This window comes from Acipenser ruthenus, chromosome 3 (genome assembly GCF_902713425.1).
Source record: "Acipenser ruthenus chromosome 3, fAciRut3.2 maternal haplotype, whole genome shotgun sequence".
In the NCBI taxonomy this organism is placed as follows: Eukaryota; Metazoa; Chordata; class Actinopteri; order Acipenseriformes; family Acipenseridae; genus Acipenser; species Acipenser ruthenus.
In genome coordinates this window covers 90638335-90663519 of record NC_081191.1, presented here as the reverse complement: position 1 = coordinate 90663519, position 25185 = coordinate 90638335, and the positions used below count along the sequence as shown (strand labels likewise).

The following is a 25185-nucleotide window of genomic DNA, read 5'->3' as shown; positions in this document are numbered from 1 at the left end:
GCAAACAATTTGTGAGCCGCTGTCCAGGAAAGTATGATAAACTGCCAATTTCACTTGATTGTCTAACCCAATGTGCTGTGTTCAAAATCACAACACGGGAGATGTGGCACAATGCAACACAAGCACTCTTGAGTTTGCACATTTTCTTCCATTTTTTTTTTTTTTGGTGTTTTCAAAATTGAGCCTACTAAGTATAGATTCAATATATTGTTGTTTTTTACGCTTCTAACCTGAGTGGTAACTGTACATCAGTGTTAGCTTTCAATCATAAGCTACATAACCATACTAAAAAGAAAGCAAAATGTGGAAGATCACGCTGATGGAATTCATGTCAACTGTATATAGTGATTTTGTTCTGTTGTTTTTCATTTGTAAACCTTCAGGTGTTGGTTCAGGGAATTACCTCTGCTAAGGTTGTCTCATCATGCTGTCATTTCCCTGAAACCTTCTAGGTGATGGGACCAAATAGTGTAATTTTCATGTGGCTTCTTAGGGCTGCTTCAACAAGGTCAGAAATTCATTGTCATGCTTTCAATGACATCTGCAGGAATAGTGTCACTGGGAAGGACGAGGGATATTCAGTACAGCATCTCAGCATTCAAGGTTGTACTAAATTGATGTTAGAACTCACAAGCCTGAAAGAGAAGGCATTAACCAGTCCATATTATTATCTTAGATAGTGTAGAAAGGTAATGCAAGGGGTGTCATGTTAACACAAATGAAGTACATACAGGGGAGTTAACCTTGCTATACTGGACCATCCCTGTAAAAACAATGTAATACTTTATATAGTACATTTCTGTGATCACTAGAGAGATCAAATAAAACATAAAACATAAACTTGAAACCTGAAACTACTCACATTTTGAGCAAACAGCCGTTATGAAGCTGTAAAATAAAAGAAAATCCCGACATTTTTATGTACAGTAAACATATGCATTTCTTTAGTCTGGAAGCAGACAACATGTGCAGAAGGTTAGGGTTAGGGCTGGGATTAGGGTTAGGTTTGGGATTAGGGTTAGGGTTGGGATTAGGGTTATGGTTGGGTTTAGGGTTAGGATTAGGGTTTGGATTAGGGTTAGGGTTTGAATTAGGGTCAGAGTTGGGATTAGGGTTAGAGTCAGGATTAATATTGGTGTCATAAAGGTACTATACAAGGCTGTGTTTAAACAAAAAATATATTATGGAAATATTTATTGACCTGAAGCCTTCCTTGAAAAATATGGATTAGGACAAAAAAATCAAGAGGTGATTTGTCATTTGAAAAATACAACTCCAAATTACTGATAAGAAAGAAAATGTGAAAGTGGTCCCCAATGTGTAGCAATGGTATTCACAGCTATCCTCTTGCTCATAATGGTGCAGTCAGAAGGTTCAGTAATGTGTTATTAGAGCAAGCACATGCCATGAATTGCAGCAGGAGATGGGAATGGAGGCAGTGACAGATTAGCCAGATAGGCCACCCAGTCTCACTGATTGTAAAATGGTGGAATTTGGCTGCAGCAATGTCCAAGTACAGTCTGTGAGTCTGTTAGATGCCCGATGAAACATGTTGATAATATACTTGGTTAAACACACTGTACTGTAAGTGGTAACAAAATGACACATCTGATTAGATACACTTAATGTTGTATTACAAAAATCCATTATATTTGCTCTATCTTTATGGATATGTCTGAACAATGCGTATCACAGGTGTGCAGCTGAATTATGTTATGATAAGGGGAAGTTTAGGAGCAACAGTTCAGATCAGTAGAATATACCCCAAGGTTATCATGTCTCCCACAGAGGTTTTGTTTATTTATTCAAGTGTCAAATCATCTCCAGATACAAAAAATGACTTATTGTAAAAGGGGTTGTGACAGAACAGAGATAGAGGGTTAATGAGTTATATTGAAACACTGATGGCACACAAGCTTTTCCAAAAGTGACAATGCTTGTAATACAAGCGATAGCAGCCTCTGCACATCAGTTACACACATGGACTGAACTGTGATACTACAAGTGGTAACTGTAGTACCCTGTATTTAACACAAATCAGATAAAAATACAAGTTTTGCGAACAAGTCCTGTACACGGAGTTCTATGCTGACTTAATCCTATACATAGCTGGGCTTATACACCTTTTCTGTACAGCTGGAGAGATTCAAAGCCAGTCAACTTTACGATTATTATTATTATTATTTTTTATTTTTTTTACTGGGAAATTAACAGCCTCCTTTTGTCAGAAGCTCCTTTTTATCAGCCAGGCGTCCCTACCACACTGTGCCCACTGCATGAGAACACAAGGCAGCAATTTAAGATCTTTAGGTATACTCTTACTGTATCCCATGTGATGCTAATGTTCACTGACAGGACAATAACTGAGAGGGTTATCCTCATATCATCTACCAAATGCATGTCTTTCACAACAATAACCATTTGCATCTTAAGTGCATAGGCTTTGCTTCCTAAACATTTCATAGCTAGGGGACAAAATTGCCATATGCCAGTCCAAATGATGGAAACCTGTTATTAATGCAACTTGCGAAGGGCTGTAGGGGAGAGGCAATGATGTGCAGTTTGACTTGTCAGCGGGGAAGTCTGCCTTCAAAGACAAGGTCCTAAATCTTAAGAAATTGACGCATTTATCTGATTGTTCTATAATGTGTTTTGCAGCACTGGCTGACTGAGCTTGAGATCTTAGCTATGATTTTTGCTGCTGCTGTCCATGACTATGAACACACTGGGACTACAAACAACTTTCATATTCAGACCAGGTAACAGCTTTGCATACAAAAAAGAGATAAGTGATTCATTATTATTCATAGTGGGAATCACACTAATTGATGCCCCAAGGGACAGTGTGAGGTGTGTGTCAAAAAAACATCCAAAACAACCAGAAATGATGTTAGAATAAGTTTAGTCTGCACGGTCAGAATAATAAAATAAAGAGCTTGAGGCTTTTGCATTTGTCCGTTCGTTCACGCGTGTGTTGCTTTTGATAGTTTGTTGCTGTTTCTATTGTTGTTCACATTTGTTTGCAGTTTTCAATGTATATCAAATTCCATCTTAAGTCTGCATTTTTTCTAGTGATTGGAGATACACAGGAGTTTCAGGCAGGAAGTGGATATTTTAGGAATGCATCATTATAAGTGTTTAAAAGTTTAAAATCTTTATTTAGCAATAAACACTTTTTTACATGTTTTGTGTTCCGAGACATGTTTAGTGTTTTTAAGGATAACATAGTGTGACAAACTTTCGCTACTGGTTAATTTTTGTGATGTGTTTAATATATTAAGGAAAATGATCAAGTAAACTACTTCATTACAATATTCTCCACAATCTATCATCTAATACCATATTGAGATCTTCACGTTTATAGATTGTAAAATAGGCTCATATTCAAGCCTCGACAAGGTAACATGTGCCAAATATGATGTATTGGCTTTTGTGAAACAGTAATCATTTTTATCCTCGACTGTAATCATTTATCAACCTAGCTCTGGATAAGAGTGTCTGCTAAGAAATAAATAAATTATTATTAATAATAATAATAATAATAATAATAATAATAATAATACACAGATATCTACTTGCAGATCAGACTCAGCTATTCTATATAATGACAGAGCGGTGCTAGAAAATCACCATGTAAGTGCAGCTTACCGCCTCCTGCAGGATGACGAGGAGATGAACATCTTCTATAATCTATCAAAGGATGACTGGAGGTAAGGGAAGAGAAAAACAATCAGCGATCACATGGTTTCATGTTGTTCTTTTAGTTGTTGCACCAGGGTGACATAGCCACAAATGAAGCAAGTCATTTTTCTTTTTAATGTTTTGTAAATCTGATGATATAGTATTATTGGAATATGAGGGACTAACAAGCAATAGCTAAAGTGAAAAGGCATTGTTTACCTAAATCCTTACAATGAAGTAGTTTAAGACACAGACCACTTTGCAAACTTATGTGTCAGTTTTGAGATGTGGACTACTGTAATTGTTGTTAGGCCCACCATTCATGTAGCTGTAGGTCCAGGTTCATGTCTCATCTCAGGTATATGAATCAAAACTAGAACTATAAATAGTAGCTTGCTTATTTTCAGTCAGGGCAGTAGCTTGCTGATGTTCCATCACTCCTCCTTCCATAAACGGTACAACCTTGCACTAGAGTACTTAACCCTACCGCTATTTATCTCAGCTGTCACATGCATTCATACAATATGCCCCTACCTCCTCCTCGCCTGCTATCTCAGCTGCTGGCTCTGGTACTGTGAATACCATGGCTGTCCCAGAGGCATTAGTGTGCTAGACCTTTAAAAAAAGGAATTACATGTAAATATCTGCTTTCAGCAGGTGACCCATTAACTGAATCAGGAAAACCTGAATGATGTGTGCCTTCAAGAGAGTAACGTTTGAAATGATTCCCAAAAGTAAATATACTGTATGTTTGTTATTATGACAGAAACAAAAGCACTGCTTCCAAAGTAACTGCTTCTTTTTTTTGCTCCAATAACAGCATTCAAACAGGGACACACTTGACTGCTGGCTTTAAATTATGTATTAAAAATATGGTTATGCAGTTATTTTGTGAGATTTGATTGCTGTCAATGCATTTCTTTAAGCTAGTGAGTCTTAAGTTGAGGGTTTAAAAAAACTAAAATGTATTTGTTATATTATATACTGGTATCATGGTACTCATTTTGGGTTTTTTTGGAATGTAATCCTAGAAAGGAAGACAGGCTGAACCAGGTCAAAAAGCATCAATGCTTTTGTGCAATACAGGGTTATTGACTAAAAAGTTTTTTTTTTTTTTGTTTCCTATACCTCAAATAATAGAGAACTGAGGGCTCTCGTGGTGGAGATGGTCCTGGCTACAGACATGTCCTGTCACTTTCAGCAAATCAAGGCAATGAAGAACTCCTTACAGCAACCTGAAGGGTGAGTCATGGCAAGCCACGGCAAGTTCCCTTTGTGGAGACATTTTCTCATTTGTTAATTTGTCACTGTACTGAGCATAATAATACCAGTCGAGAGGGCTGCACGTCCACTGACGTTCTTCAACCAATAATAATGGTCACATCTTCAAACAGCTTTGGAACTGAGCAAGAGCTTTCTTTAAAAAAATAATACTGGGCACAATTTTGCCACCTGCTAAAACACTGGAATGCAATGTGCAAACTCAAGAGCGACTGCATTGCGTCAAAGCATGTCTCTCATGTTGTTATTTTAAACACAGCAAACACAGCTGGCCAGATTTGGTTAGCACTGGCCAATCCATGAAAAGTGGGAGGCACTCCTTTAATGTGGAATACTTCTTACAGCATATGCATTTTCTGTGTTTTTTAGATAATAATAAACATTCAACTATTTAACAAAGAGGATCAGTGCAAAGGCAAACAAACCTGTGCCCGGTTTTCAAAATCACTTAGGTGATAACAACCTCTGCCTTAGCCTTAGTTCCTTTCCTTATGATCAAAATCTGGACCCACTGTTATAATAATACAAAAATGTTATGGGGATGTGCTCTTATTAGAAACAGTTTATGACAATTAGATGACAAGTCCTGCACAGCAGGCCTACCATCTGGACTGTGCTACTGTATCACAAATATTCTTCTTCTTCTTTTTTTTTGTACAACCATTTGGATTTGCAGGATTGACAAGCCTAAAGCCTTATCTCTGTTGTTACACACTGCTGATATCAGTCACCCTGCGAAAAACTGGGACCTCCATCATCGCTGGACCATGTCACTGCTTGAGGAGTTCTTTAGACAGGTATTGTAACAAGTAATTGTAAATATCCTGGTATAAGAGGAATGTGTTAATTAAATGGCGCCTTAACCTAATATAGCTCCTACATTTTATTTTATATGACTTTTTATTTCATGATAATAAAAACTACGACCACACCGTTTTGTAGGAACATTTGTTTTAACCCCAACCATATTTCGGAAACTGTTATCAGAATTACGACACAGCCGTAAAAGAAGTGTTTCCGCTGCTGGCCACAACAGCCCTAGCCAGCCTTGGACATTTTTTCTGGCTCGCTTCGCTTTATCGTACCCGATGTGGCCAGACTACTGACTACTTGTATAGGAAGCCAACAGGTGAACAGGAAAACATTCACCCCTTTACAATGGCTGCCGTCGAACAAAATTGTGGTGGCATGTGGGAAAACAAGGAGACACATTTGTTATCCAAATGGGCTGACTCGGAAATACAAAAACAATTAATGGGCGCTGTGCAGAATATTCCAGTCTATGAAAAAATAGCTGGTGGTGCTAGATTTATGTATTGCTTTTAACATGGGATGTTTTTAAGATGGGAGTTATCAGATTCTCTTTAAATCTGTCTTCTTTTTGGTTTGGAAAATTGGGTCTTGAAAATGCTGTCTACAATCGTGTACAGCAAGAAAATAAAAATAGCAATGAAATGTTTTTCGCTTGCATCATCCACGGCTCGGGCAGTTTTTTTTCTCTGAACTTCTACTAGTACGGATTTCTTTAAAACACAGCACAACACATTCCCACAACCCCCCAGCGACCTGATGATGCAGCACAAGAACTTCCGAATTTGGCCACACGTTTCTGTTGGCCTGGGCCGGTCAGGGCTGGCCAGCACCAGCCCCGGTCCGCATTGGAAACGAGGTGTCTGCTAGCATAGTATATTTGTGTACACAAAAGCACCTGTGTCTAGTTTCAAGGTTATAATTTACTACTGAAACTTGTTATAATTTACTACTGAAACTTGGTTTTCAGTTGTTGAGTAATAATGAGATTTTCAATAACTAAGGAAAAGAAAATGATTATGGAGAACATTACATCTTTGTAATGGTATTTAATATTTAGTGGGAGCCCCTTCCATCTGCCTAATCGATGTAAAACTTACAACTAAAATAGTTAACTGATACTGAACAATTACAGATGTAGTGGATGGCTATGGAACTTTATTTAAATACAGTTAAGGCCCTTGAAGCTTAACCCATTGTTTGTTCTGTATTAACAAAAGGGGCTACTAATTTGGGATAAATGAAAACTCTCAGTCTGCAGGGCAGCCATCCCCCCAACCACTTACAGTACAGCTATGGCCAAAATTTTTCCATCATGCTATAGAATTAACTAATTTTGCTTCATAAAGTCGAATGAAACATGCGGAATAATGTTACGTTAACATATTGAATTACAAGCCGTTTCGCATTTTTCCATATACTTAACGAAAAACTGACAAAAACTGAAAAATGAGACATTTTGAAATCTAACGTGAAATACTGTACTACTATTATGGTTTCCGGTAGACTTTTGCAATATCATTTTGTAGTTTCTTTGATTACATTATTTTATAAAATATCTAAATTGTGTGTGTGTGTTTTTTTTTTTTAAATTATGTCTCAATCCTAAAATTATAAGTGATGCAAAACCTTTGGCCATAGCTTCACTATAATGTTCTACATTTTGGAGATGCACGTTCCAAGTGTGGATCGCTTGGAGGGGGTCGACCAGTGCCTGTCTAGCTCAATTTAAATTGTGTAATGCGTCAAATTCCAGGGACAAATTAAAGAATCGTCATCTTACTGAGACAAAAATACACTTCCATGTATTCTGTAACAGCATTGAAAATCGTGCGATAAGAAATGCTTATCACACAACATAAGATACAGATCACACAAAGGCAAATGAAACTTGATATGAAAAGAAAGATAAATAAATAAAATAATAAAATAATCCCAACCAGGGAAAGAGTCAAAAGTACATTCTCAAGCCACTCACGACAGACTTTCCTGAGTAATTTCAAGACATTCAAATCTTTTTATACATTTATGAATAATGATAATAATAAAAAAGGTTATTATATAATGGAAATGGAGTCGCCTCCAGACGTTTACTGATAAAAACACTGAAATCTAATAAGCAAACATAGCTCTCTGTGTAGCTCAATCAATAAATCAATTATGGTTCTATAACATCAAATCCCACTTGTGACAAATAAATTTGAATACAAAGGTACTTCTTGTATTAGAATTATAGTAGTTATCACCACTCTTTGAAATTGTAATTGATTTGGAGTTAAGAAATGTACAGCATATAATTTTACCAGACATATTTAGTTTCACAGTGAAATTCTTATTATAGTTACCCTATTGATACTGATAGTCACCTTGCTGAGTGAGGAGGGGAAACCTCATGAAACACATATTAATAATACGTAGTTTAACTTCAGTGGAACTAGTATAAGTGATAGCCTATTTTGATTTTGTAACTTCATTTCCTTCTTTCAGAGCTTTTCCCAAATGCATACCACAGTATCTCATTAAAAGTGTATATATACATTGCAATACAAAACCTCAATACATTTTGACCCACATGCTAGTTACCAACAGAATGCTACTTGCTATTATTATAGACTGCGCAGGATCTTTCAGCCAATCTGTGTGCAAGTTTTGCCTTCTGTATTCCATGACACATCACAAAGAAACCCTATTTGTGACATCAACCATACCTATATATTTTTTTTCAGTGCTTTATTTTCAATATCAGTATGGTTGACGTCACTTGCTTTAAAAAAATAAAAAAATAAAAATCTTACCTGAGGCACCTATTGCAAGTTGCCTGATGGCAGCTGGCATAACTCGATTGCAGGTTATTTATGTACCTGAAAGCATTGCTTAGATTTCATATCATGTAAGTCTAGGGATGTAAGTTGTGATTTAAACAAACACGGTCTGATTTCAGTATAATCCTCTCCAGGGTCATTTATTATGCAGCATTTTTACATGATTTTTTTTTTTTTTTTTTTTTTTTTATTTTAATGGAAATAAAGCATACATTAATGTAAATAAGAAGATCAAGTGAAGCATGAATTGTCTAGAAGCTGGATATACTGTCGATAAATAATGATCCACTTTACCTTTACAGGGAGATAAAGAAGCAGAACTTGGGCTACCCTTCTCCCCTCTTTGTGATAGAAAGTCCACCATGGTGGCTCAGTCTCAAATAGGTAAGCCATTTCTTCTTCTTCTTATTATTATTATTTATTTCTTAGCAGATGCCCTTATCCAGGGCGACTTACAATTGTTACAAGATATCACATTATACATTATTTTACATATCACATTATTTTTACATACAATTAACCATTTATACAGTTGGGTTTTTACTGGAGCAATCTAGGTAAAGTACCTTGCTCAAGGGTACAACAGCAGTGTCCCCCACTGGGGATTGAACCCACAACCCTCCGGTCAAGAGTCCAGAGCCCTAACCACTACTCCACACTGCTGCCATTTCTTGATGTTTTAGGAATGTTTGGCTTTAGGCCCAAGCAATCCCAAATAGTATAGACCTAAAAAAAAATCTCAGCTATTAGTAACTGGCATTCCAGCCTTTAAAACAAGCACACTAATACTAATGTTTGTGGCAAGCTGATGCCTGTGTTTAAAGTTTTTTTGTTAAGTATTGTTTGTATGAAGTATTATTATTTATTTCTTAGCAGATGCCATTATCCAGGGCAACTTACAATTGTTACAAGATATCACATTATTTTTTTACATACAATTACCCGTTTATACAGTTCTGGGCAAGTTGATGCTATAAAACATGAATTTAACCTCATATCTAGAGATAAAGAGGTTTAACAAAGTTAATACCATCTAGTTGACTGCTTCAGGAAGGTATGTGCCAGAGTTGGCTTCCAAGGTAATGCCTGATAATATAACTGCAATAAAATCAGAGATCAGAAACCGGTAGAGATTTAAATTACAGATTCATTTACCATTTCAATATTTTATTTTCCTTCCACTTTGTTTTTTGTTTTTTTTTAATCTAGACATTCTATCTGAAATGCCCACAGTCATTTGCAGTAACCTGGCCTTAAGCACACTCAGTAGCAATATTCGGTGAAACAAATTAAAACTTTTGAATCGTTAAAGTTCTGCACTACCAGGTAGAATGATTAGTAATTTGAATATCTTGGGTAAGATTAATCAAATAGGTTGACTAGTTGCCACATTACACATTTTTTATTAATAATGTTTTGGATAATGTCCTATTTGTTAACGTACTGTTTTGTAACACTTTGCTGTTCATGCACTATATTTTAAAACTGCTTAGATTATTTAAAGAAACTATTTATGAATGTACTTAAATGTCATTTATATGTTAATGGATTTCAACCACAAGTGTATTTCCAGTCATCTAGAACCGCACACTTGGTATGGAATAAGGCAGCTACCAGTTTCTAAGGTCAAGATATGCTCTAGCTTTTTAGTGGTGGACCTACGAACAGTTTGCAACCAAATCATACCATTGGCAAAACCCTTGATTCAAGCTTATAGTCTGTGGGGATTTAAGTTTTTAAAAGACCAAATCATTAATCCCGTTATTTGCAGGAGTGTGTGAATTATTAATAGCCAAGATTGGGTACAGCCTGGCTATTCCATTGGCACTGTGGTACTTACTGAAAAGAACCACTGCTACTTCATTCTCAAAACAAGCAAGTTGCCTTGGCAACACAATTTCTGAATAAGAACTAATGATGCACTTAAAAATAAGAGGTGAGCTCAGCTTTCAAGTTTACTGTGTATCAGACTCTAATTCAAAATACAAGCTTTTTTATAACAAGCAGTATTAGGACAAGCACAATATACAGTATGCATTTCCCTAGCAACAATCACTTGTGCCGTAATGTGCCTATTCATCGTAGAAAAAGACAATTAAAACCAATAGCTAGGACAGAACTGCACGACCAATAAATGCATTTAAAAAAAATCTACGTCAATGTTTGATTAATTCCTAATTCTGGTAGTTCACGAAGATCGAAAAGAATTGTTCTCTCATCCATACTATGTTTTTTTTTCCCTATCAGGTTTCATTGATTTTATTGTGGAACCCACATTCACTGTGCTTACTGACATGACTGAGAAGGCTGTCACCCCTCTCATTGATGAAGCCTCTCGCTCTGGCCTTGCAGGATTCCGACGTTCCAGGTTGGTCGGCAGGATTTTTAAAATCTATTTTTAATATATTTATTTATGTAGGAAGGGAGACAACTATCCTGTTAAATAAACATCCTAATTTCCAGTAGCAGACTTGCCAGATACCGACACTATAAGTTACAACATCAACTGTCATGCATCTTGAAGAAATAAGAACAGCATACCACATGATGTAGCCAGTGACAAAATAATGTATACCTTATTAGTTGTCCACACTGATACAACTAAACAATATTTTGCACGCAATGTATTCAAAATATAAATACCCAAACATAACTACTAAACATTAGAGAGAGGGGTGGAAGAATCTCATCACATACATAGGAAGGCAGTGCATGCATCTGTATGCTAATCCCTACCCGTGATAGGTTCGTTCCGCTACCGAGTGTTGATTATTTCCTCATTTCCATCACTTGATGACAATCTCTGAGTCACTGGTTTGGAACTGATCAATACTAGAATGTTGAAACTTGCTATGGTAGCTTGCTGACATTCAGGGATGGCAGGTTCATGTACAAGGTCCTGTAGCAGTACACTGATTACACCGTGTAACAATTTTTTTTTTTTTTTTTGGTTCCTGGGTAGTAAGTGTTATTTCCTAATTGCTTATGCCTCAAAGGTATAGAAAATGGCTATTATTCCCCACAAACTTTGCTTTTGTGACCAGGACAGTGATATTTTGAAATTTACCTATTTTCCAGAACATTCCAGATAGATTCAGTGCTGAGTAAACTTGGAGTAACTTCTAGAACTTTCCAGTAATATAAATAGTAGTATAAATACAGGGGCCTTAAGCCCACCAGTTCAGTTTAGTTCCAGCTGCCTAAGTGGATACATATCTGCATTTTTCTGAGATGGCATCAAGGTCATAGGAGACTTCAAAATGGTGGCATTCCTGATGGGTCTCCAAGGCGGTTTTGCCAAGTTTCCCTGCTATCTTTGCCTTTGGGACAGCAGGGACACCAAGGCGCACTACCACAGGCGGGACTGGCCACAGCGGACCGAGTTCTCTGTGGGAAGGAACAACGTCAAGTGGGAGCCACTGGTGGACCCCCGGAAGGTGCTGATGCCACCACTGCACATCAAATTGGGCCTTATGAAACAATTTTTCAGAGATCTAGATAAGGAGTCGGCAGCCTTCAAGTACCTTCAAGACTTCTTCCCTAAGCTGTCTGAGGCAAAGGTCAAAGCCGGTGTCTTCGTCGGACCACAGATAAAGAAGATCCTGGAGTGCAATGAATTCCCCAAGAAGCTCACTAGTAAGGAGAAAGCGGCTTGGAACAGCTTTGTCGCAGTGGTTCGGGGCTTCCTGGGCAATCACAAGGCCGAAAACTATGTGGAGCTGGTTGAGACTCTGGTGAAGAACTACGGCACAATGGGCTGTAGGATGTCCCTCAAAGTCCATATCCTTGATGCTCATCTTGATAAATTCAAGGAGAACATGGGAGCGTACTCGGAGGAGCAAGGCGAGCGCTTCCACCAGGATATACTGGACTTTGAACGCCGCTACCGAGGACAGTATAACGAGAACATGATGGGAGACTACATTTGGGGGCTGATTCGTGAAAGTGATTTACAGTATAATCGTAAATCTCGAAAAACTACTCACTTCTAAATCTTTTGTCGTCATTTTTGTATTACTTTAGTATAAATACATGTTAATTTGGATTCATGTGTTGTTTTTTTCTGACTTTATGTGAACAAAAAGATGCCCGTTTTCTCATTGGAAATAGATCAATTTCAAAATATCACTGTCCTGGTCACAAAAGCAAAGTTTGTGGGGAATAATAGCCATTTTCTATACTTTTGAGGCATAAGCAATTAGGAAATAACACTTACTACCCAGGAACAAACATTGTGTTACATAGTGTTATTTTTGCTGTGGAAACATTAGGAATCACCCTATGGAAAGATCAGAAAGCCTTTTTTCAAGGCAGATCAGAAAATCGTTTTGCAGGACTACCTAATTTATATCCCACTCCCTGCAGGGGATTGTGTCCACTTTTCTACCTTACATGCATCTGTCTTCTGTTATACACCATCACAACCTTTCCAACTCCTCAGCTCTGTTGCTGCAGGATATGTCACGATACACTACAGATTTTGATTTCTGTAGTGTTTGAAATACAACTAGTTTAAGGTGAAAAAAAAAACATTTCATCACTACAGTGGCGATTACCACAGAAGAGAGCAAAGAAAATAGCTAGGGAAAAATAAAACAAAGGCAAGCTAACAGACGTTTTAATTTATTTTCTTTTTTTATATAAAGTAATGGGGAACAGCGATGAGCAGTGAACTCGGAGGAAGCATTCCAAATTCTAGAACTCGGAATGTTTACCCCCTCATGCACTACACTTAAAAACAAATTAATGCTTAAATATTGAATATGATTACAATAAATCAAAACATAAAAACCTTTTCTTAACCTACTTAAGTATACTTTGGGGTCTATTTCATTATATAAACTGTTACAAATCTTCATACCGATAAAACTTGTAAATCTTCTCTATCATGAGTGTCTTTTCATTTTGTGTTTATTGTATTTAGTTTTCTGAATATGAAGGTAAATAAATCACATCTGGGGGAATACAATGTATTTACTGTAGCTCTCCCTCAAATATTTAAATAGACCCTCTGGTACAGTTTGATTGTAATTTGATATTGAACATTGCTCTGTCAAGAGGACTTTACTGTTGCAATACTGAATCACACAATAATACTTTACAGTAGAAATCAAAACACAATCAATTTAACATCTCTATTATTTATTCATTCTTTTGAAGGAACTATTCTGGGGTGTTTTTTGTAATAATTAAACAACCTAATTTACTGCTCAACTGTACTGATTCTGTGCTTAGTTTTCTGCACATCACTCATGCATCACTCATTTAGGGAGGAGATGAATCTGAGGATGGCACATGCCTAATGGTAGCATTGTAGCAATATTGCTTTCTTGTTATCGGACACTGACGTGTTTTGTTTCTTAATAAAGTTCAAACACACTGACGGGAGATATCATCCATGCTGCTATCACGATGTGCCTCCACGCTCTGTTAGTCTGCGATTAGAAATGTTTCATACATTTCTGTTTTCTAACGAGGCTGCATGGCAGACCAACCAAATATATGACAAAAACAGATAACAGGGACTGGCAGAAAACATTAAAGGGCACCCCTACACATGCATTAAATCCTAGAACCCTATATACGCATGACATTTACCAGTGCTTTTACTATCTCTATATCATTTTTGTTATTTTTAATAGAAAGACAATTTGGTGTGAGGATTTTCAGGCATGCACTTTAAACTAATGTAGTCTGAGAATCCAGGCGGATCTTGACCTGACCTTGGCAAGCTTGTAGTAGCTATGGAAACAGTGAGTGTCAGAACAAGAAAGCTAGATGAAGACTTTATTATAAACGTCTGTTTACAAGTAGCCGAGACAGCTAGAAAAAGACTGACTAGACCTCAGTTGCCCATATTTTGCTTAACATTTCTAACCTTGATTTTATTTCTGTTCCTTTTTATAGTTTGAACAGTATTACCCCTTCAGATGTTAAAAGAACCAGTGTGAAAAACCCTGGGTCAGAAGGAAGTGCCTCACTTAACTGCTCCCTACTCACTGTGGATTTCAAAAACTTTAAAGCCAGCTGGTATGAAACTGTGCAACAGAACAGAGAGAAATGGAAGACACAGGCAACCAAAGGTATGTCACCCAGTAAAGTTGTATTGGGCTGAGATTAAGTATATTTGCAGGCCTCAGTTTAAAGCATAGATACCTACTGAACTTCTTTAATTCTTCAACGAGTAAGCATACAGTAGCAAAGGAAATCCCCTTTCACCACTCTGAAGGTCACCCAAACGTTTAGCCCTTATTTGTATAGCAAAATAAGGTATACAAATAAGGGCTAAAAGAAACTAGTAAATGTCTTTGGCAAATGTTTTGACCATAAGTCTAGTGCTAAAATGAACCTGTATTTAAAATATTGGAAGGTATGTCAGCACAGGCAGATACTTTGCACTTACTATGATGCTGACGTTGCTCAAGAAACAAAATCTTAAGAATAATTGCTGCCTAAGCTGGAAGCTATTGTTTACCTGCCATTGCATGTAACAGGAACCCTAATGTTAGCAAGGTGACCCTTCATAAGGATCCCAACATTTCTACTAAGGACTTGATTAAATAGAGTTAAAATACATATTGCATGTCCTGTCTTTCTCATAATATAAATATACTATAGTTCAATAAATCGACTTTCATGTAGATTGCTTTAGAAGGATATTCACATTTCTACAGACTTTTTTACTGAAAAAAGACATTTCTATATTTCTCTTTGAATAATACAGACATTATCCTATTTTTCTACGTCTTTCCTGTGTATAGATGTCATCAGGTGCATAGAATACAGCATAGTTCTTAAATAAAAAATAAAAAAAACGTATTACTAGTTTAATAGTTGTAGTTGTAGGTGGCCTCTTATAACAGAAATAATCTACCCTGCAGTATTACCTTGTCCACCAAATGTGAGCCACAGCACAGCAAAATTACTACAACATGTACTTGTACCTTTATGAACAGATGCAGAAGAGAAAGCTAGAAGAGAGGCAGAGGAGAAAGTCCGACAGGAGGCAGAAGAGAAGGAAGAAAAAGATAAAGCTGGGATAGGGCTGCAGGAACAGGGACCAGAACAAAGCACTGAAAAGAGTGCTGATGATTCAGAGAAAAGTAATGTTAATGACACTCAAGGACACTGCACTTCAACCCATTCAGAACCCAAGGAGAAAGAAAGTGACGTGGTAACAGACAAAGAAGCAGAAAACACAAGTTCACAAGTTCAAAATGGTAAGATTTCTTTTTCTTCATAAAACATCACCAGACAAAATATATTGCTACTTCCAAAACAGTAGTATTCCTCTAATGGGAAACCAACATTTTTATGGAGGAAGTGAAAATAATATCATTCAACTTATTTATAGTCAGAGGAGGGACTGGAATGCACCTTAGAAATGCCAACTGTCTAATGTAACGAACCAGAACTGCTTCAGAAAGAATTTAGGGAAAAGATTTTGAAGGATTTTGCACTTGTATGTGACTCTTATGCAGCTCTGCTTGCATTGGGAATGCCTTACATATATTCACAAGTTTGTGAAATTCAAACGAGTTTCAGGGAAATTGCTAATATCGCCAGGCAGTGGAAATGGATAAATTTAAATGAATCTAAACAGAAAATGAATCGCAACTCAACAGATACAGGTGTAGATTATTTGCATACGAGATGGGACAAAGTGTTCAAAAGCATAGAAAGGGCAACTTTAGAAAATGAAGGCCAATTGTTTGAAAAGGGAAAAACAAATAATCTGAGGGTGATAAAATAAGATGATTTGAAATATAGAGTGAAAGAAATAAACTTCTCAGATTCGAAAATCTGACAAATCTACCGGTGGAGGACCTGCTTCAAAGTCGATCATTTTAACAGATGCAAAAGAAAGGGTTTTCTTTTTTATTTGTATTTAGTGTGCCAATCTCAATTTGGAATATCCAATCACTTCTTCCCCTCAACGTAGCAATTCCCAACACAGCTCAGGAGATCCTCCAAGCCAGCTTCCTCTTTTACACCCAGGAACTCCAGAGCGGATGTCGGCGAACTATCGACCTCTGGGGGACAGAGGCCAGCCCTGCAGGCGTCCTCTTTGAGCTCACTGCGTGCCTGGCCAGCAGGGTTCGCTGTAGCGCGGTGAGGAGAAACAGTCCCTGACAGTTTTTCCTCGCAAACCAATGGGAGCACCAGAGACAATGCAAATGCTCCCTTCAGAATCCCCAGCGAAAACCAGTGACTTCGCACAGACAGGACGCGATCCTGCTCTGTATGTCTCACCCTGCACACCACGCGTCTGTGCTTTTACCAGGTGAGCAACTTGGGGACCCCGAAGAAAGGGTTCTCTAAATAATTCCCATAGAGATTGTGGAAGAAGACATTAGAGGCCATGACATGATTGGGAGATTCTGGTCACAACTAAACCATCAGTGCCACCACCATCTGTTTTTACTGCACCTGGGACATCAGCATCCTCTGTTGGAGCAGCAGACATCTTAGAAGAAATGTGTCGAGACACAGGTATTTATTTTTTGACACATATTTAATAATGAAAATAATATTTTTTTGTATATTTAGCAACAGTATTTCAGTATTTTCTTTTTTCAGTTCTCGCACTGCTCTGAACAACTACAATTGAAGTTAATATTATTTATTTCCTAGCAGATGCCCTCATCCAGGGCAACTTACAATTGTTACACAATATCACATTATTTTTACATACAATTACCCATTTATACAGTTGGGTTTTTACTGGAGCAATCTAGGCAAAGTACCTTGCTCAAGGGTTATAGCAGCAGTGTACCCCACCTGGGATTGAACCCACGATCCTCCGGTCAGGAGTCCAGAGTCCTAACCACTACTCCACACTGCTGCCCGTGATGCCAATATAAACAAAGCTTAGTGCACTCTAAGCTCCCTCTTGTGGTCAACGTTAGTACAGTCACACTAACTGGCACAACTACAGCGTTAGTAAGGGAGCACTGTATGTCTTTATCACTATTTTTTCAAGGTTTCACATATTAAAGATTTACAGAACTTGTGTCTTTATTATGTGCTTATAAAACTCAGTATTTGTCACTTCTGATTTTTTAAATACATGGTGTTCTGAAGCAAAAGCCAGAACATATCTTAAATTCAATATTTCCTGTGGTTGCCGAGGGACTTGAAGTCAGTTACTACATACAGGAAAAGTAGATCAAGGGCTGCAATCAACCTTTAGAAATGAAGTCCCCACTGTGTTGCCGATTGCAGATGCAAAGATGTAATGTACATTCAGAAAGGAATACTATTTAATCTTCCTTATTATAATCGTATAGCTTGACCCAATGAACTATCCTTAACAGTGCAGAAAATTGAAAGTGTGTTCACAGCACTGTTTTGGGGCATAACCGTAGAACTGTGTAAGAACAATATAGACTATGTATGTAATAACTGCAGTCAGATGGACACACTAATGACGTTTCTCACATTTGTATATAATCGGGAGAATATATATGTTTCCCTCCATAATTAATTATAAATCACATTGAATATAAAAGGGAAAAAAAGCTTCTTTTTTTTTTTTAAATGCAATTCTCAAGTCTGCAAAACATAAAAGTGCCTAATTTTGGTTTGAAACTACAAAATGAATGGTTAACATGCACAAGCATGATGGAAAATACTGTAAAGTGACTGCATCTGCATTTGTCACCTTTTTTATTTAAACTTTTCTGCAAACTCCATGGCCGAACATGTATTTAAGAAAAATTAAACCGTGCTCAGTTCTTCTCAGTGATGTGAAAGAGCTGGCTCCGCTCAGCAATCCACTCCAGCAACTACCCCGCTCCGCTCCCCCGCTCCATATACAACTACCCCGCTCCATATACAACTACCCCGCTCCGCTCCCACGCTCCATATACAACTACCCCGCTCCGCTCCCCCGCTCCATATACAACTACCCCGCTCCGCTCCCCCGCTCCATATACAACTACCCCGCTCCGCTCCCCCGCTCCATATACAACTACCCCGCTGCGCTCCCCCGCTCCATATACAACTACCCCGCTCCGCTCCCACGCTCCATATACAACTACCCCGCTCCGCTCCCACGCTCCATATACAACTACCCCGCTCCGCTCCCCCGCTCCATAAACAACTACCCCGCTGCGCTCCCCCGCTCCATATACAACTACCCCGCTCCGCTCCCCCGCTCCATAAACAACTACCCCGCTGCACCCCCCCGCTCCATAAACAACTACCCCGCTGCGCTCCCACGCTCCATATACAACTACCCCGCTCCGCTCCCACGCTCCATATACAACTACCCCGCTCCGCTCCCACGCTCCATATACAACTACCCCGCTCCGCTCCCCCGCTCCATATACAACTACCCCGCTGCGCTCCCACGCTCCATATACAACTACCCCGCTCTGCTCCCCCGCTCCACTCTGCTTACATTCTCTGACTTCACTGACTTGTTCTTCATTGCCTTGTCTGTTGTCTGATACTTAATCTGACAGTATTTCCCTTATAAAAGTGTCCCATAGTAAAAGCACAGAAAAGCGTAATAATGCATACAGTAGTTATAGCCTGGTAAATCATAAGTAAGCATTGTACACAAAAGAGGTAAAACTGCAAAACTGTGGTAAACTTTTGAAAGGGTTGTTTCATGTTCAAATTAGTTTGAAATATGGATGCAAAATGTTAAGCTGTGTGTAGTTTCTGAAAATGGTGCTTCAAATCAAGTAATCTAAAAACATGGTGTATGCAACGCATATTGAAACGTGGTCAGGCAGGGCTGTGAACAGGTGGTTCATTTAGTTCTAACGTTCACGTTTTTGTATTGAAGACCTATAAGACCCAGATTCTCTCTCAATAAACAGCTAAGCAGAGACCGTGGTAATTGCTGGCAATTAACAGTTTAAAAATAATTGACAAATACAAATAAATGTAAAATAGAAAAGAAGATATTCAACAATGGGCTGCAGATTAAATGCTTAGAGCTTACCTTTATTTATTTTTAAATTTGAACCATGGAGATTCCATTTTGTGGTTCTGCTATCATGAAGGTCATTTGCATGCCAAGCATTAAACACATCTGGGGCTTTGAGAGATGTTCAGCTTGACAAAGCAGGGCAGCCGATGTCTCAATACAGTTTATTTGTTAAAGAGCGCCGTCTGCTGGTTGAACTGTGTCAGTTCAACTGAGTTGGTTTTCCTATAGTTCAGCAAGTGTAGAAGACCCAAAACAAGTACATTTTCTCGCATTACAATACATTTAGGAGAATTCAAATTATAACACTGCTTACTGTGTTCAAATAACCCAGTTGTACGGAGCAAATGTGTTTTTTCCGATAAAATCTGTTTTCAGTGGTTGCTCTTGCAGCACAACCCCACACATTTTTTGCAGAAAAAACAACATTTTAAAACGGGACAGTGCAGCTTTACATTTCTCTTCGTTTTTTGGTACCATATTTGTCTATGTTAAGAGAAACAAATACAGTGATATTTGATACTATTTATTAAGGAACCATTATGCACAGTAGAAATGTTTGAATTGTGTACACATATGTATACAGCTTTCTAAATGACAAACAGCATAACTACACACTGTAACTAATAAACATATTCATAATTATCATCAGAAACTGAATATAGATATTCATGCTTCTAACTGCTATCTCACATGGAAAAACAATACATTATACTGACTAATTTTGAATTAAATCATAAGTAGCCAGGCGTAGCAGCTTTACAACAAACATGTGAACAAAAAACGTTTCACCCAGTTTTCAGCATGGTACAGGGGGTGGGGTTCAGGCAGATTTATGAACCTTCTGTGGCAAGACATGTGCCCCTACCCCCCCCCCCCCCCCCCCCCCCAAACCTAATCTTTCACACGGTGGACTACTATGCAAGACAAGTAAAACTGTCAAGTTATACATTTTTTAAATAACCTAGTTAATGAGCCCGCTGTAGACACCCCGACATGGATGGAATGGCTCAAAATCCCTTTTCACACAGTTGTTTGAACAGGGAGCTGAAAGGTTATAGTACTGGTACCGAAATGTTTACTTTACAAATATGGGTCTGAAGCAAATATGGTTTTGAAAATCAACTAATAGAAATATATATCTTGAACTGAAACCAAATCAAACCTTTCAATCATAGGTGAATGCAGACAACTTCACTCTAGGATTGGAAGACATCATTTCCTGTCCCTAATTCTTGAAAAGGTTAAGTGGAATATGAAGCATTTTGCTTCTGGCTCACCAATTTCTCTTTGGTGTTTTTTTGTTTGTTTTATTTACAGGTCTGGGGGAAAAAAATGATAACACTTAATCAACCATTTCCTTGGCATCTGTTTCATTTTAGGGGAAATGAAAGATGAAAGTAACTCATCTGAACAGGATCAGTCAAATGAAGAAAATGAAAAAAAGAACACAGATGGTAAACTTTACAAATCTTGTTCTAAATCATCTCCACAGGGACAGTGCCGCTGCTGTCTGACTGCACTCCACACTGTACTTTTGGGAAGGACGTTTTTGTTTCAGTATTTTGATGCTAATACTGCAAAAAGCAAAGTACCACTTTTACTTAATTTCTGTTCCTAACACTATTCACATGTATTTAATACTGTATCAGTCATTTTTTTGTATAATTGACGCCATGTGTGCAAGTACCATTTTTTAGAAAACCAAGAAAAACTCTTATAAAACCTCTTACGAGTTGCAGTTGTAATCATTGAACGTTTTTCCTCCGCTATAATGTAGCTTGTGAAAGTTTAATAACTTGACACATAACACTCCAGTTATATGCCTATTGTTTAAACCTTTTACTTACAAGACTTTGGAAGCTCAAGATCCCGTGTTTGCACTGATGACATGGATTGCAACACACAGAGAAACCACTACAGCAGCTACCATACCACATTCTAACTACCCCTACGCTATACCCAGTATCTTAACAACAAGCAACATGCTTTCCTAACATCCTAGTTCGTATCTATCTAGTGTATTCCAATTATGTTTTTTTTTTCATGTTAGAATTATTCAATCACATTCTAAGCATAATATATAATATTATATACTTTCTTTCCAGAATGTTGTGTTCCTGTGGAACCCCTGATAACACAGTATTATAAAGGAAGGCCTTTTATTAACATTACATTGCTTTACTTTCATGTTCCTGTATGTTAGTTTGTAATTTTCATCTGACAAAGCATTCCTAAAAATGTATGATTTAGTGGAGCCAGTCACTCTGCTGTCTCTACCAATAAATATCCATTAACCTGTAAATGTTTTGAAAATCCATGCTAGCAACAGTACAGTATTAAAAGTTACATTTCACCAAAATGTAACTGTATAAAAAAGTCAATCACTTATAAACAATCCTGGCTAAATGAAAAAGCCATTCTGATGGTCAAAGCACTGTAATAACTGGCAATATTCTCATTTTACCCAAAACAAACATAATGTATGTGGGAAGCATTACTTTAATGAAGTTGAGCAGATTGAGGTAAATACACACACAATGCTAGGTATATACACACACAACTACAGTTTATTATCTATTCATTTCTGTGGTCACCTTCACCTACTCCTTGTATAGTTTATAGCATTTGATGACATCATCAGAAATATTAGGAGTACAAAGGGAAAGTTACAAGTCATTACTCATTTCCTACTGGTATAATATAATAAAGTGCATCTTTTTTCCCCTCCTAGCCATTTATCCACCCCCCGCCCTTCTGGAACTTGAACTGACCAGCCATTGTCTCTTTATCTTCCAGATTCCGAAGAGGAGAAGAAGAATGATTTTGATTCTGATGCTTCTGCTTCTGCTGATGCAAACTAACCCCACCCTTTCAGCTGAGGCTCTCCATTCTTCAACAAGAACTGCTTTCCAGGGAAGGGCTTTGTACAGTGATCCAGTGCTCTTCCCACAGGACACTTTTTTTCTTTGTTTTCCATTTCCTAATCCAATGACTGAGCTTTTTGCACAGACACAGAGAATTTTGACTCATTACCGCTTCCTAAAAACTGTGGAACTACAGATCTGCACGAGAACTGACCAGTCTAACTCTTTCTCACACAGCGCTCAATTGCAAAGTAATCCAAACCCTGGCCCATGCATACTTAGGTAACCCTTCACATGTAGAAAGATCCCTGGACCAGGAACAAAGGCAGGAGCAACACAGCTATTGTCCATGTGAGAAGCACTTAGAACAATCCCTTGAAATAAGAAAGATGTGGAATCCTCCAGTAGAATTGGCACGAAGACTGTTTTGAACACTGATGTGAAATTGAGCAATGCAGTCATAAAATAATTAAGGGTTAGTGTTAGGTTGCTTCACCAGACACTTGAAATGATCAACACCTGATGAGAGAATAGGGTATATTTAGATCTGATCAAAACAAAGGATAATGAAGTTACAGCATCTTAAGCCATTTTGTGGAATACACTCCATGTAATGAATGCATTGGCTCAGTAGAGAAGAGTCTTTTAAAAAAAGATTTCATTGAGTTATTTTTAACATCCCCAGAAATTGGGGGGGGGGTATTGTGTTCACTAAAGGGTATGATGAGCTATCTAAAACATAAAGGCAAGCTAAAAGAAAAATCAAGAAATTCATATAAACTAAAACTGGAAGAAAATCCACTCACTGCCCGTATACAGGTGCATTCTGGCCTGCTACCAAATCTTGCAAAAAGTGGAAAGGTTTTCTTTCAGGAAATAAGTATCAGTCTGCTTCTATGCTGCCATGTATGTTCATCTTTATTGCTGGCCAATACATTTTTAGGCATGGCTATGCTTATCAAGAATATTAATTACATTTCTAGTAAAATGGCTTAGGAGTGTGGCAGAAGAGAGAGGGAGAAATCAGGGCTAAAAGAAAGCACTTTAACCAGTAGAACAAGGAAGAAAGGTTTTTGTAGTCAAAAGTTTACATACCCCAATGGAAATGTACAATTTCTAGAAATTTCTCGAAAGCAAAACATTTTAGGAAAAATCTTTTGTAGCAAAAGTTTTGCTTTTGTGGATGAGGAAAAAAGGTTACAATAAATAATGTCTACAATTATTTATTTCAGCTTTTTTTTTTGCAAAACTCCAAAAATTCAAATTCAAAAGTAATCATACCCTTTGATGCTATGATAGTAATGTCTACAAAGTGCTAGAAATTTCAATATGATAATGCAGAACCAAATTCTAGAAAAGTGAAGAAAATGCTGGATTGTAGGTGAACATTCTTAGAGTATAAAAGGGTTAGGCATAGGATGATTGCTGTCATTACCAATAAGTCAATATGGGAAAAAGTAAAGAGCTATCTGAAGACCTTAGGCAGAAAATTATTTATTGTCAAAGCTGGAGAAGGATACAAGAAGATTTCCAAGCATTTGAGTATTCCTATTTCAGCTACTGTTTCTATTATCAAGAAGTACAAGACTCATGGTACTCTCACAATGCTCCCTCAGTCTGGAAGAAAGAATGTTTTTTCAACAAGAACAAGTAGACACATTGTGAGGAAGGTTAATAACAATCAGAGATTGACTGCTAAAGAAATTCAAGTGAATTGACTGCAAGTGGGACTGGGGTTTCCATTTCAACCACAGGTCAAGTATTGCATGGTGAAAGTCTCAATGGTCGCAGGCCAAGGAAAAAGCCACTCTTAGACAATCGCTTAAAGTTTGTAAAACAGCATTTGAATGATGTATATGAGTTCTGGTCAAAGGTTTTGTGGAGTGATAAATTAAAAATCGAGCTACTTGGTCACACTGATAAGTGGTTACGTTTGGAGAAAGTTTGATGAGGCGCACAAAGAAAAGAACACCATACCTACTGTCAAGCAATGAGGTGGTAATAACTGGAACAATTTTGTGCTGAAGAATGGTCAAAAATCACTAAAGACTCATGCCAAAAGCTCATTGACAAATATCCTAATCGTTTAAAAGAGGTTATTGTTGCTAAAGGTGCTTCATAGCTATTAATTTCATTTTCCTTGTCAGGGTATGAATACTTTTGAATTAGCATTTTTTGGAGTTTTGCAAAAAAAGTGCTGAAATAAATAACTTGTAACTTTTTTTCCTCATCCACAAAAGCAAAACTTTTAGTACAAAAGATTTTTCTTTTAATTCTTTGTTTTCGAGAAATTTCAAGAAATTATACATTTTCATTGGGGGTGTGTATATATATATATATATATATATATATATATATATATATATATATATTGTTCATTTGTTGGAGTGCTGTTCTATTCCCAAGGCCGTAGACCTAGGGATGGATTTACTTAAACTGGGTACAAGATAAATGTAGTGAAACTGTGGCGAACATTTTCCCCTCTAGTCATGTCAAAGTGATTGGAGCCAACAAAATAATTACATAATATTTTCTTACATTTTGTCCTTTGATGTCATCACAATGTGTACTCCTACAGGGTCTAAAAATCTGTACAGCGACTTACTTAAGTAATAACCAGTTCAACATTTGTACCCCATTTACAGGTCATGCACTGACATTTACAATTTCTCGCTTTAGACTTTTTCTAATGGTCTGAGAGCAGTGAATAAGTGAATACATTACCACTGCTGTCCATGATAAATTAGGTTTTAGGCAAAATAACAACATTTTTACTCAGACC

General features: G+C 37.5%; 1 protein-coding gene across 5 annotated transcripts in view; it reads left to right on the top strand.

Moving 5' to 3' along the window:
* The window catches only part of LOC117394773 (dual specificity calcium/calmodulin-dependent 3',5'-cyclic nucleotide phosphodiesterase 1C-like), a 186545-nt gene that overhangs the window by 156416 nt on the left and 4944 nt on the right, over positions 1-25185 (top strand). For 3 of the 5 annotated variants that reach the window (XM_059018750.1, XM_059018753.1, XM_059018754.1), the window contains 8 exons: positions 2659-2759; positions 3582-3710; positions 4822-4923; positions 5639-5759; positions 8897-8978; positions 10842-10962; positions 14502-14677; positions 15551-15814. In XM_059018750.1, the coding sequence (XP_058874733.1) occupies positions 2659-2759; positions 3582-3710; positions 4822-4923; positions 5639-5759; positions 8897-8978; positions 10842-10962; positions 14502-14677; positions 15551-15814 (1096 nt within the window). Of the gene's footprint in view, positions 1-2658; positions 2760-3581; positions 3711-4821; positions 4924-5638; positions 5760-8896; positions 8979-10841; positions 10963-14501; positions 14678-15550; positions 15815-20918; positions 20994-22335; positions 24719-25185 lie in introns of those variants that run through there. The other 2 variants (XM_059018751.1, XM_059018752.1) reach the window with 2 other exon arrangements.